The sequence below is a fragment of the Phallusia mammillata genome, chromosome 1 (genome assembly GCF_965637545.1).
Source record: "Phallusia mammillata chromosome 1, kaPhaMamm4.hap1.1, whole genome shotgun sequence".
In the NCBI taxonomy this organism is placed as follows: domain Eukaryota; kingdom Metazoa; phylum Chordata; class Ascidiacea; order Phlebobranchia; family Ascidiidae; genus Phallusia; species Phallusia mammillata.
Window position 1 is genome coordinate 10,189,267 of NC_137252.1, and position 12,449 is coordinate 10,201,715.

The window sequence follows — 12,449 nt, forward strand, 5'->3', positions numbered from 1 at the left end:
CAATAAAAATTGGAAACGTTTTCCCTTTGTCTGTACTCTACCACAGTAACCTTAATTTATTACTGCCAGTACCAAATGTGGCACATAGCAAAAACAAAAATATGCAGCATAAAAGACTCGTTTGTAGTAACGGCTTACCATAACAAAAAGTTTTCCGCACACATTTTCTACTAAAGTCAACTCAATCGTGACACAACACTTTTCAGTGCATTATATTGTATTCATTTCACTAGTAAAACTGCACACATATAGCTTGCCCTACAAGTATATTGTCAGTATATTGTCTTTCAAATGAAACATTACTATATAATAATGATTGAAGATTTAGCACTTCATAATCGCATATCTAGTTAATTTTCCTTTGTGAATTTCCTTCACTATTCCCATGTGTCGCAAAATCAAAAATACTGTGTCCTTCGTTTTCCGCTTTAACTTGAGCATTTTGCCATACTGCTGAATGTCTTCATCCACAAAGAATATTGCATAGGCAGTGCCTGTTTTCAAGTATTTGTTGTGAACATTACAAATTTAAATTCTGCTTAACCTCATTTAATCAGAAAAAGTTTGAGCATTTCATCGATATTCAGTAATCAGCTGGTTTTGTATGGGCTCATCTAAATTACGCAATCTACTAAAAAAACTAAGATGTTGACAGTTAGGGCTATTAGGGTCTGGGTGTTGGGTTTATAATAAAAACTAGAAGGGTGGCTTAGCACATATTGCCATTGCACATACACTGTGACCTATTTCTTAACATATATTTACATCCGACACTTATTTTATATTGGGTCCCATATCAGTCACTGTCTTTTATAACCTTAGTTGTTTCTGCAAGCAGAAACTCATGGGTCCCCACACATGCAAAGTTGTAAATAATGCATTTCAAGAGATAACAATGAGAAAGTTTGGCATTGTAAAGTAAAACACAGTGATCGGTACTGTGCATAAATAAATATGCTATATGGAGTACAAACTATTTAAATTTATTCCATTCATACATTTATTAAGGTTTTTCTATTTTATGACTATCTGAGAAAAAAGTGTTAAATAGTGACAAAATAGGCCAAAACACAACAATCAGCTGCTAATAATGGTGAATTGCACTTGACTGTAGGGGTCTAGTGGAGTAAATGATAGGTACTACAGATTTTAACACAATAACCAACACCTACAAATTATACACTCTACTAACTGTCCAAGTTTAAATTAATTCATACATTGTTTAAAAAATGAAAGCATTTTGGGGGGCTAGTGGGGTAAATGTTGGGGCGACAGGGTTAAACATAACAAACAACAACCATAAATAGCACACTCTATAAGCTGTCCAAATTTCATCAAATTCGGACAATGTTTAAAAAATTCACCCTTTTTAGGGGGCTAGAGGGGTAAATATTGGGGTTACAGGGTTAATCACAACAATTGACACCTATAAATGACAAATTCTGCAAGCTTTTCAAATTTCACTAAATTCCGACACCTTTGAAAAACTCACCCATTTTAGGGGGTCAGTGGGGAACTAATGGGGTTTAACACCCAAAAGTATAAAATATGTAACCACGATGACCCAATTAACAGTCATGTAAAATTTTATCCAAATCCAACAATGTTTAAAATTCTGACCACTAGAGGTGTTATTAGCAACGTTCTAGAGGGGTAAATATTGGGGTTACAGGGTTAATCACAACAATTGACACCTATAAATGACAAATTCTGCAAGCTTTTCAAATTTCACTAAATTCCGACACCTTTCAAAAACTCACCCATTTTAGGGGGTCAGTGGGGTAACTAATGGGGTTTAACCAGGGCTGCCAATGAAAATTTCAACAAAACCCAAGACTCACAGCAAAATAACCCAAGAATTTAAATGAAAACCCAAGAATGCAAAATGTGGTTAGAAATGCAATTAATTAGGAAATTTACTCGTTTCATTGACAAATATTTGACAATTTACAGTCCGGAAATGCAACTTCTTTTGGTAGGAAATGGTCAATGCAAGCAAAGGAAATATTATGTTCAATAAAATATGCAGCAATCGCCAGTTCACTCTTGGCTGTTTGATGATCATCATCTGTTTTCTTTTTCATAAAATTAGTAATGTCTACAGTATATTTAAAAGCTTTAAAACTTCTTTGATGGTTCGCAGTTTTTATGTTTAACGAACATTGATCTATTTGCATTTTTAAGTGTAACGATTGCTTTCACTGTATACTTATCTAGAAAGAATTAAGGTCTAGAATAGAGAGAAAATAAAAGAGATGATAAAATGGCCCAAACAGTGCAACTACCCGAAAAACTTTTCTCGTTAAAATAGTTCTTACATATATCTATTTCATCAATAAGACTCAAAACCCAAGAATTGCTATAATTTTCAAAATAAAACCCAAGAACCCAAGACGTCAAGTAAAAACCCAAGATCTTGGGGCAAAACCCAAGCTTTGGCAGCCCTGGGTTTAACACCCAAAATGTTTGATGAATTTGGATGAAATTTTCACAGATGGAAAATATAGTTATGTAGATGTGCCATTTGTTTTGTTTGACTCAATAGCCCCAGTATTTACCCCACTAGCCCCCTAAAATGGGTAAATTTTAAACAATGTCCGATTTGGATGAAATTTGGACAGTTTGTTCATTGTTCTACTTTAGGGCATTGATTGTTGTGTTTCACCCTGTAGCCCCAATATTTACCCCACTAACCCCCTAAAATGGGTAAAATTTTAAACAATGTCTAGTTTGGATGAAATTTGGATAGCTTGTAGAGTTTGCAATTTTAAGGTGCCGATTGTTGTGTTTCACCCTGTAGCCCCAATATTTACCCCACTAAACTGGGTGATTTTATTCAAACAATCTCCGATTTGGATGAAATTTGGACAGTGTGTTCATTGTGCCTTTTTAAGGTGTTAATTGTTGTGTTTCACTCTGTAGCTCCAATATTTACTCCATTAACCCCCTAAAATGGGTGCAATTTTTAAACCATGTCCGAATTGGATGATTTTTTGACAGTTTGTAGAATTTGGCATTTATAGCTGTCGATTATTGTGTTTCACCCTGCTGCCCTAACATTTACCCTACTATCCCCCCAAAATGGGTGAATTTTTTAACAATATTTGAGTGAAATGACATTTTGACGGTTTGTATAATATGCCATTTGAGATGTCAGCGCTTCTAGCTATTTAGGCCAACAAACTTATAAAAATATCTGAATTGCATGAGATTAGGACAGTTTGTACTTTACATAACATGTTTATTTAGGGATCACTACCAATCACTGTGTTTGACTTTACAACACCCTTTCTTATGGTTATCTGTTTACAACTTTGCGGTATCAGGGACCCATGAGTTTCTGCCTGCAGAAACAATCAAGGTTATAAAAGTTGTTGGATGATATGGGACCCAGTATATAATAAGCATAGGGAATATATTACAGTTGCAAAATAGGTTGTAGTATATATGCTGTAGTAAAATGTGCTAAGCCACCCTTCTAGTTTTTATTATAAACCCTCACCCAGACCCTAAAAGTCCTAACTGTCAACCTTTTTAAAAGTTACATACGTTTTATAAGTAGATTGTGTATTTTAGAGGAGCCCGTTTTGTATTACCTTTTAACACATGACCTTAAACACAGACATTGGCTTCATTTACCTGTTAAGAAGTATGCTAAAATAGTTAGTGGTGTACATACCTTTGACTTCTTTTGCTTGCTCAAGGTACAAAGCTCTTCTTTTATCCTCCTTTAGAGACAAGGTTTTCCGTGGTTTGCTTAAAAACTCATATTTACCCTTCAAAATCTCATTGACTTCTCCAACACCTGTATTCATCTGTTCAAGAGTAAGGTGTCCCCGTACATGTCTACAAACAACAAATCATCCAATAGTTTTCAATGAAATTACTATAATTCATGCAAGCAAAACAAATGTGTAAAAGGAGTTGAAGTATACAAAGATAAGTGAAAAATTCAAGACTTAGTTACTGTATCTTCATACAAACATCATTTTAGTTCACCTTGGAAGTTTGTTGAATTGGGAACTTGTCACTAGGTTGAGTTTGGCAATAGACTTCTGCTTTGTTCTCTGTGGAGCTGCTACATTTTCTTTATTTTCTACAAAGAATGTAAACAATAGACCAAACTATAAGATCACTTACTGGCATAGCTGATATAGACATTGCAAAGCAAAAGACAATAACAATACTTTAACAACACTTTAACTTTAACAATTACATACTTGAAGTAATCAAATCCGATTTTCTTACAAACAGTAAAATTTTCCTAATATGGTTTTAAACATCTGGTGAAGAACATGGTTTCAATTCAATTCTTACCAAGTCATGCAAAACATAATGTTGTCACCAAATGATATTTTTACCTTCAGCAATGGATTCCGTGGCAGGACTGGGTGCTTTTGGTGACACCTCTGGACATGATGTGGAATGTTGCAGGGAATATAGCAGTAGTGCATCAATACGGGGTTTCATCTTATTTAGAGCCTCATGATTATCCTGGAATCACAAGAAATTAATAAAACCTTTTTTGTGTTGCTTATCAAGTGCAAAAGAATTAATATTTATATGACTAAAAAAGTTTGTTAAAAGTTGTAGCATAGATTGCAACTATTTTAGAGAAACTCAATGTAGAGTTCTGGCACAAACATCAGTTTTGCAAAAAAATCAAACATCATACAGTTTTGAGTATTTTTATATGTTACATTTATTTTCAGTTTTACCACTTTACATAGTGTTGGATACAAGGATTTTAATACAGCAGTTTTATTGCAACACTTCACTTTCAAGACACTTAATTTTTAGTGTAAATCTATAGATACGTATACGTATCTTTACAAATTTTAAGGTTACTCCTTCTTGCATAAAAACATTGTAACAAGTGTATATACATGTATATGTTTAGACATAGGTAAAAAAAACACTAACAACTTATCTAATAAAATTTCTTAAATTACTTTACCTTCATTTGTTCGAATTCTTTTTTCCATTCATCCACTGCAACTCTGTATTGATTCACAATGTGTTGAAGTTCAATTACTTTCGATTGGAAGTTTTGTAGTTCGAGACAACCTTCAGGGTAGTTTAATAGGGGACTTATCAGCAACATTTGTTCAATGTTGTCTAGTTTGGATTGAAAAAGTTTTTCAAACTTAATTACACTGTCACAAGCCGCCATCTTGGTTGAATGTTTGAAATTTGAATCTCTATAACCAACACAACACATAACATGTTTGTAATTTGTATCATCAATTGCCATAATAAAGATAAAAAATGTTTGAAGATCACGTTCATATTTTTTAAACTATTTCTGAAACAGTTAAGCGATTTGTTGCTTCATACAAATAAAAAAACTTTCAAACAAATCAATTAGCAAAAACAAACATTGCAAATTTCCCGCCAATTGTGCAAACAAGGGGGTTTCCCCTTCAGTAAAGTGATGGTAAGGAGGCATCGATTAACCTTTCGGTTTTCGAGTCAAGATGCCCCCCAAAAAACGTAATTATACATATAAACAGTGGCGTATCTAGGATCGTTTTTTTTGGGGGGGGGGGGGGGCAACAATAAAAATATATTGCGCCACCTTGCGGTAGACTGTGTAGACCTCTCTGTTAGCACCTGTTGTGCCTACTAAACTCGCAATATCAACTAAATGCTGGTTAGCCTTAGGCCCTGTGAAGCCCTTACTCTTGCTGTAAGTAAAGAACGTTATAGTCACGATTCGATCGTGTTCATATAACACTTTTTAACACTCGGCACAGTTGTTTCTAACAGTGGTTGCCTCTTAATCATATTGTCAATTATCTTCACATGGCACCTTGTCCAGTCTGAAACTGGATTATTCCGACAAAAACCCACTCAAAATCGGATTTTTCTTCAGTTTTTCAGCGGTTATTGATAAACATTTATGGCTTAAAAATTGATTTATTGGCGGATCAAGTTATAGTATGCTGAAGATTTCGGTTTAATCCTGTTTGTAGCTCATTGAGAAGGTAGAAAGTTAATATTCTCGCGAAAACTTACTAAAAGCCGTGAAAAGAAATCTGCTACACTGCATAATATTTAACTCTGACTCTGAAATTTGGTTGTCATTTTAGGTGTCTTAATGTAAATAAGTCGGTTAAAGTTACAGCAGGTCCGACCAGTTTATAACCTGTAAAAAGTGAACGAAGATCTGATTTTTGTTTTCTATTTGAAGAAATTTCGAACAAAATCTGCTCTAATTCACATGTGGAAAAGAAAGACCTTATATTACCTAAAAATGTTTTGTGGAAAGACTTTATATTACCTAACTAAACATATAATGACCAATAAAATAAATATGGCTGAGATAAATTCGATTTGTAATTTAGCAGTAGCTTGCCAAGATTGTTTTTCTTGTAGTTGTGGTATAATTTTTAATTACGCGATTAAACACAACTGAAATGAGAAGTAACATTCGGGCAGCGATGAGCTAAGCGCTTCGTCAGCTGCTAAGTGCATAGAAGTGCGTTCATAATTTTACTCGGCATATCTTGAATAGTACAATCGACATTAGGTTAGGTCTGAAAATCGACATGAGATTATGTACTGATACTTTCAGTTCCTGATAAATATGGGAGATATCGAAAAATACACTAGAAATTTAGGTAAAAGGGAAGAAAAAAATGTACCAAAGCCAAGAAAATTTTCTGTAAAACATGTTAGGTGGAATTTACATATTTATGTCAACAATCAATAGGTATTTCAGAAGCGGTTTAATGTGTATAGGTTCGTATCATTAACTTATGCAGTGGTGGGACTTAATTTTTTTGTCAGCCGGTTCTATCACAAAAAGCATATTTTCCAGCCGGTTCTGTCACAAAAAGACCATTGACAATAACCAGTAATGCTTACCGGTTCACTGATCTCATAAAATGTCGTGTGACGGTTCCATAGAACCGGTGCGCACCGGCTGAATCCCACCACTGAACTTATGTACGATTACTTTGTTACGCTTAAAATTTTTATGGTCAAAAAATAAGTATGATAACAACAAACGTAAAGAAAACAGCAATTGCACTTGAAAACGCCTGACCTGGAAAAATTGAATAACAAGGCACCATTCTTGAAGTACAAACAAATTGAAGAAAAACAGTATAAGCGTAGAGTAACGTTGGTATCAGAACAGTCCACTTAAAGCAGCAAGGCATAGGTATACTTATAGTTAAATACTCAATATGTACAAACACAGGAACATAAAGGGGTTGGACAAAGGATATGGATTAAACAATTAAATTCATAAACAAACAAAGCTTAACAGAGTTACACGTATAACATAGGATTCAGAAAAAAAGCTTCCCAAACTTCTCTCTACAGTCGTCTATTGTCACAGTTCGTGGAACAAAAACAGTCGAAAATCACTCCAAGTGCAAAGATGTTTCTGAAAAGTGCCGTTTTCGTGATTCTTAACCTTAGCCAACTTAAAAGATATTCTCGTTGGCTAAATCGGCATCTACGTCTTCATCCCCCGTGATGACGTCAAAGTCGACGTCATTGTCTTCTGGTAGGTCGTCATTTTCGTTAAGGTCTGCGACCAAAATCCTATCCTCGCCTTCTTTATCAAAAATCTCGACTCCATCAACGTCTTCAACCCCATCTGGTTGTTCTTTATCGTATTCCTCATTTGTCAAGAGGTTTTCAGAAGCATCCTCCATTTTATAAAAATTCAGTTCAGCTACCCGCTGGTACTCTTCATTTATCGCATTGCCGGTAAATACATCGTCGAAATCCTCATTATCGTTGTCATCAGTAACAAAGGTATCATCGTCTGATATCATGTCATTGTTGTCGCTCTCGTACGCGTAAATATTTGCTGTTTTTTCATCGATGATTGCTGTGTCATTCAACGTAGTGTTTTTGGTTGCGAAATTTTCACTGATATATTCATCGTAATCTAAGTCGTCGTCGTTACTATCCTCTTCCGCGAAAAGTTCAATGGGGTTGTCCTCAGTCGTTGCATCAGTGCCCCTGTTTTCATTCAAGTCTCCCTGGTCCTCGTCACTTGGCTCAAAAGTTACTGGCTCATTTATTGATTTTGGATCATAAGGTGAAAGCAATACATTCTCTGTGCCCAGTGCATCGTCATTGGTTTCGTCATTATAGTCGGTTTCTGTTGGTTGTCTGCTGACATCATCGGCTACGTCATCACTAACATACCCGGTTTGTTGTCTGCTTGCGTCACTATTGTCAGTTTCTGTTTGTTGTCTGCTTACATCATCATTTACGTCATCAATGCCAGTTCCTGTTGTTTGCCTCGTTTCATCGTCAGTGACAGTTTCTGTTAGTCTGTTAACGTCATCATTTATGTCATTACTAACAGACTCTGTCGGTTTTTTGCTAACGTCAAGTTTTCTGCTTGAGTCATCATAGTCGGTATCTGTTTGTTGTGAAACTGCATCAACAACCGAGGTTTCACTATCTGTTTGAAGTGATTCCGAGTTTTTGTTGATCTGAAACAAAAGCGGTGGTGATCAGATTGCAAATGTTTTTGTGTCAGCTTCTATTGAAATGTTCATTAAAATCAAGTGTCAAAAAAATTGTGACACATTTAAATGTTGCCAATTGGGTTTATCTAACAGTGCAATTGTGCACATAATACAATCTGTGTTATGGCATTACTGAACAGGAAGGGATTACAAATAATGAATCAGTGCAGTGGGGGTTACACAATGCAGGTTGCTAAATAGACAAACAAATGGGCACAATTCAATAGGTGTGTTAAATCTATTGTAATATGATGGTTTTGTGCTCTGCAATAGCAGATCAACTTAAATGTATAGGACTGTAATTCTTGAAATATAGCTTCCTTATTTATTTTTTTGGATAAGACCACAACAGTTTCTATGTTCACATTTCGAAATAGTTTATTAAGGATTTTAAAATGAAATTGAACTAAAGCTAACATGAAAATTATCAATTCCCTACCAACAATAAAATCACTTCATTTTTTGTCACTAAGCCATCATTTTTAAATTTTTACTTTCAAATTTTACAGAAATATGTCTTGTAAGGTGATAAGCAAAAATGCTCTTTTCTTGTGTTGTAAAAATGTTTGTTTTTAAAATATCATGTTACAAAAAATAGTAACAAAGTTCTGGGATTAAATAAATACCGAAAGTTGTCAAATGTAAGGGCAAAATAAGGACACAAGTCAAAGATAACATTTCTTAGAACTAGGGATAACATTTCTTAGAACTTGGGAGATAAATGATTTTAAAGCTTTGTCCTTAAAATGACGACATCATTTTTCAAGTAAGGATGATGTGGCAACCCTGGTTGTAACAGATAGTCTGAAATTACAACCAGTTAATTGAATATTAGTCAAAGCTTTGTGTTGGAAAAAAAGCTTTTTATGTTACATTTATCAAAAAAATTCACTATGTTATTTTCAATGTCTGTGTCTCAAATAACACCAATAAAAAAATTTAAAGCCCTGAAAAGGTTTTGGAGTTACAACATTTCCGAGAAAAATTCAGAGTAACGAATAAAAAAATATTTAAAAAAAAATATATATAAATATAAAAAAAAAGTAATGAATAAAAAAAATATTTCAAAATAAATACATATAACAAACAGATACAATAGTGCCATAGTAAAAGATATTTACCGCTGACTGAATCTTAAGTGCTGCAACTTCATCCTCCAAAGTATGAACGATATTTTTATAAGAGGCCAACTGTTCTTCCATAATTAGAATGGTGGAGTTAAGTTCATGCTCTACTTCTCTGTGTGAGTTTCTAGAAAAAATATTCAAATTGTTTATCTAAGAAATCACAAAGATGATGCTAAAGCACTAATGAAACAAATTTGGACAAAATGGATAAAATAAATTACTTATATTTTACTAATGTTTTTCTAATGATAGCCTACTGTTAGAAATTTTAATAGTAAAATAACTTAGGAAAATAACTTATCATAACAAAAAACTGAATAAGACTTGAAAAATTTCCTTTCAAATACATACTTTATTAAAAAAATATATTTGCATTTTTCGATACTATTTCTTGCTTCATATACTATAGTTAAATACTTACAACAAAACTTCAGTCTCTTCTTGCTGTTCATTTAAATTTCCAATGGATTTCTTTAATTCATTCACCTCATCTTCCAAGTTGTTTGCCCGCCGCTTCTCGAATTCCTAAAAAATTGAAAAATCCTGGTTTTAGTTTTTGATCTACTGTATTAAAGTTACTGTTAAAAATAAAATAAGATACATATAACACATAATGTAAATAGTTACCATTAAAAAATAACATCAGACACATACATACTTTCTATGCCAATTTAATTACATGTATGGCACCATTTATAGCTGTTATTTTATTTTTAAATAAAAATATCATTGTCACAAATAATCATTTTAAACCATTTGTGTGATCATTTTTCCAAATGTTATCGTAGAAATAAACTTTAAAAATCAAAATACCACATGTAGTAATTTTTGCTGTTGAGTTGTGAAATTGAAATCTATTTAAACAATATTTTTGTATCTTTTACTGCAAATTAACAAATAATGCAAGACACACCAGTTCAATTTGGCACTCTCCCACTTTCAGATGTAAATCATTTTTTTCTGACTGAATTGATTCCTTTGTTTCCATTAGAGCTTGCATGCGTTCTACAACATAATCTATTTTCATTGATTTGGATTTTAATAATCTCAAGTAAATGCAGTAAATTATGACAAACATTTAGTTTTACAGAAAAATCACTTTTTCTAATCAGCAAATTTTGATATGATGCTTAATTGTTTTATATGGTGCTTAAATGTTGTAGAAAATTAATCCTTTAAATGCAAAACAGTTTTGCCAATCATGCAACTGCCAGGATTTAACAAATGCTTGCCTTTTTTAAATTCTAATGACTTTGCTTTATCCCTGAGGTCCATCTTTAAGTCAGATTTTTCAGCTTCATGTTCCTTAAGACTTTTTTTCATCACTTCATATCTTCTCAACATTTTGTCCGCTGATAACTAACAAATATTTCTGATGCATTAAAGATTTTGAATTGTTGCTTAAGCCAGGATTCTTTTGATTTATCAATTTATAATGAAAAAAGTTCTTCTAAAAAATATAAGTTATAAACTTATTTTGATTTGTGATTTGCATATTATTGTACGTTTTCAGGCTAAAAACTGATTTAGGATGTGCATATTTTTCAAACAGACAATTGACTGTTTTGAACTTTAAAATCTCAATATATTTTTTGCTTATATGACACACTAAAACTTAGTGTATAGCAACAAACTCACCTGAATTTCAGATGAGGTATTCATGAAGTAGATACTTATAGCTGTCATCAGACAGAAACCAAACATAAGAGCAATCATTAACCGCCCTCCATTACTTCCATAGCGAACTAAAAATTACATTTTTTTAGGTTTTTACTTTTTGTGAAAAAATAACTTCATAATGGTACGCAAAAAGTTTATAAAAAATCTATGTTTTCAAACATAGCTTATTTAGATTTTCCAAATTATTTCCACCAGAACCAAGTATAACATTTCTCTTCTAAATTACAAGGAAATCCTTTTTGTAACTATTGGTTTTCAAGTACCCTACATTTGTGGCTGTTTATTTTAAGCACTTAAAAATTGCTGATGGGCTTCTGCCTATCTACTGGAGCCACAAAAACTTTAATTTAAATCATTATCTAGCACCATAATATAAATTTAGTACAAACAAATTTTTACCTTTGTCAAGGGCATTCAGATGATAAGATGCGATGTTGTCCATTTGAGCGAAACAGATTATCCTCAGTGTAACTGATACAATGCCCAACTAGTCAAACTGATTTAATCGCAATACAATGCTGCAACGTATTCTCGTCGTTGCAATTCAGAACAGCTTGTATGAGCATCACGTTTCCGTTTGATCTTACTACAATAGGACGATAAAGGGATGGCGAATAAAATGGCAGGCATCGTTCGAAAATCTGAATCCATACATCGCTCTGTTCAAATAACACTGGAACACCAGTAGACGTTGTATGAAAACTATTGACAACACGACTGGCTATGCCGTTAACTTATGACTGCTTGTAATTATCCAAGGGAAAACTTCCAATGATGATCCTTACAGCGAATTTTTGCACGATATATTATTAGAATAAAACATTATAGTGGGGTAAGTTATTGTTTATAGAGCCACAAACAAATCAAAGCCTTTTTTGAAAGTATGCTTGCACTTTTTTGAGTTGTGATGCAATTCTACTTACGAAGGATGATTGTAATTGCGTTTGCAGTGGCGTAAACATACAGATTAGCGTATGGCAAGCACAGAACGTTAACTTTGTAGTGGTTGACATGCGACCGCCCCCACAAACTTGTATGCAACTTTTCAATTTTGGAGCCAAATACAAAAGCTTCTAATCTCACGATTGTCGGTGAAGAATTGTTTGGGTCACATCTCGTACTTGTTACTTAAGAAACCACA

At 33.4% G+C, this 12,449-nt stretch overlaps 2 protein-coding genes across 2 annotated transcripts; both read right to left on the bottom strand.

Moving 5' to 3' along the window:
- Window positions 1-41: 41 nt before the first annotated feature.
- LOC145228413 (SKA complex subunit 1-like) lies at window positions 42-5,336 on the bottom strand. Its single transcript, XM_080093472.1, has 5 exons — window positions 4,958-5,336; window positions 4,362-4,494; window positions 4,000-4,096; window positions 3,680-3,846; window positions 42-494 (listed from the first exon to the last, which is right to left on the bottom strand). Exons 1-5 carry the CDS (start codon window positions 5,252-5,254, stop codon window positions 325-327), a joined length of 864 nt encoding a protein of 287 aa, XP_079949598.1. The 5' UTR covers window positions 5,255-5,336; the 3' UTR covers window positions 42-324.
- Window positions 5,337-6,478: 1,142 nt separating this feature from the next.
- On the bottom strand, window positions 6,479-11,978 carry LOC145228299 (uncharacterized). Its single transcript, XM_080093317.1, has 7 exons — window positions 11,708-11,978; window positions 11,267-11,373; window positions 10,861-10,987; window positions 10,542-10,633; window positions 10,050-10,153; window positions 9,623-9,752; window positions 6,479-8,465 (listed from the first exon to the last, which is right to left on the bottom strand). The coding sequence occupies exons 1-7, from the start codon at window positions 11,748-11,750 to the stop codon at window positions 7,437-7,439; spliced, it is 1,632 nt and encodes a 543-aa protein (XP_079949443.1). The 5' UTR covers window positions 11,751-11,978; the 3' UTR covers window positions 6,479-7,436.
- Between the last annotated feature and the right edge of the window lie 471 nt (window positions 11,979-12,449).

Bases quoted from the DNA above. Each gene is read 5' to 3' on its own strand.
- LOC145228413 (XM_080093472.1), bottom strand. From the start codon at position 5,254: ATGGCAATTGATGATACAAATTACAAACATGTTATGTGTTGTGTTGGT. The intron at 4,097-4,361 runs GTAAAAATATCA...CATTCTTTGTAG, and splicing joins CACGGAATCCATTGCTGAAG to AAAATAAAGAAAATGTAGCA. The intron at 3,847-3,999 runs GTGAACTAAAAT...TGTTGTTTGTAG, and splicing joins CAATTCAACAAACTTCCAAG to ACATGTACGGGGACACCTTA.
- LOC145228299 (XM_080093317.1), bottom strand. From the start codon at position 11,750: ATGGACAACATCGCATCTTATCATCTGAATGCCCTTGACAAAG. The intron at 10,634-10,860 runs GCAAGCATTTGT...ATTATGTTGTAG, and splicing joins GTCATTAGAATTTAAAAAAG to AACGCATGCAAGCTCTAATG. The intron at 10,154-10,541 runs GTGTGTCTTGCA...TCAATTTTTTAG, and splicing joins GAGAGTGCCAAATTGAACTG to GAATTCGAGAAGCGGCGGGC.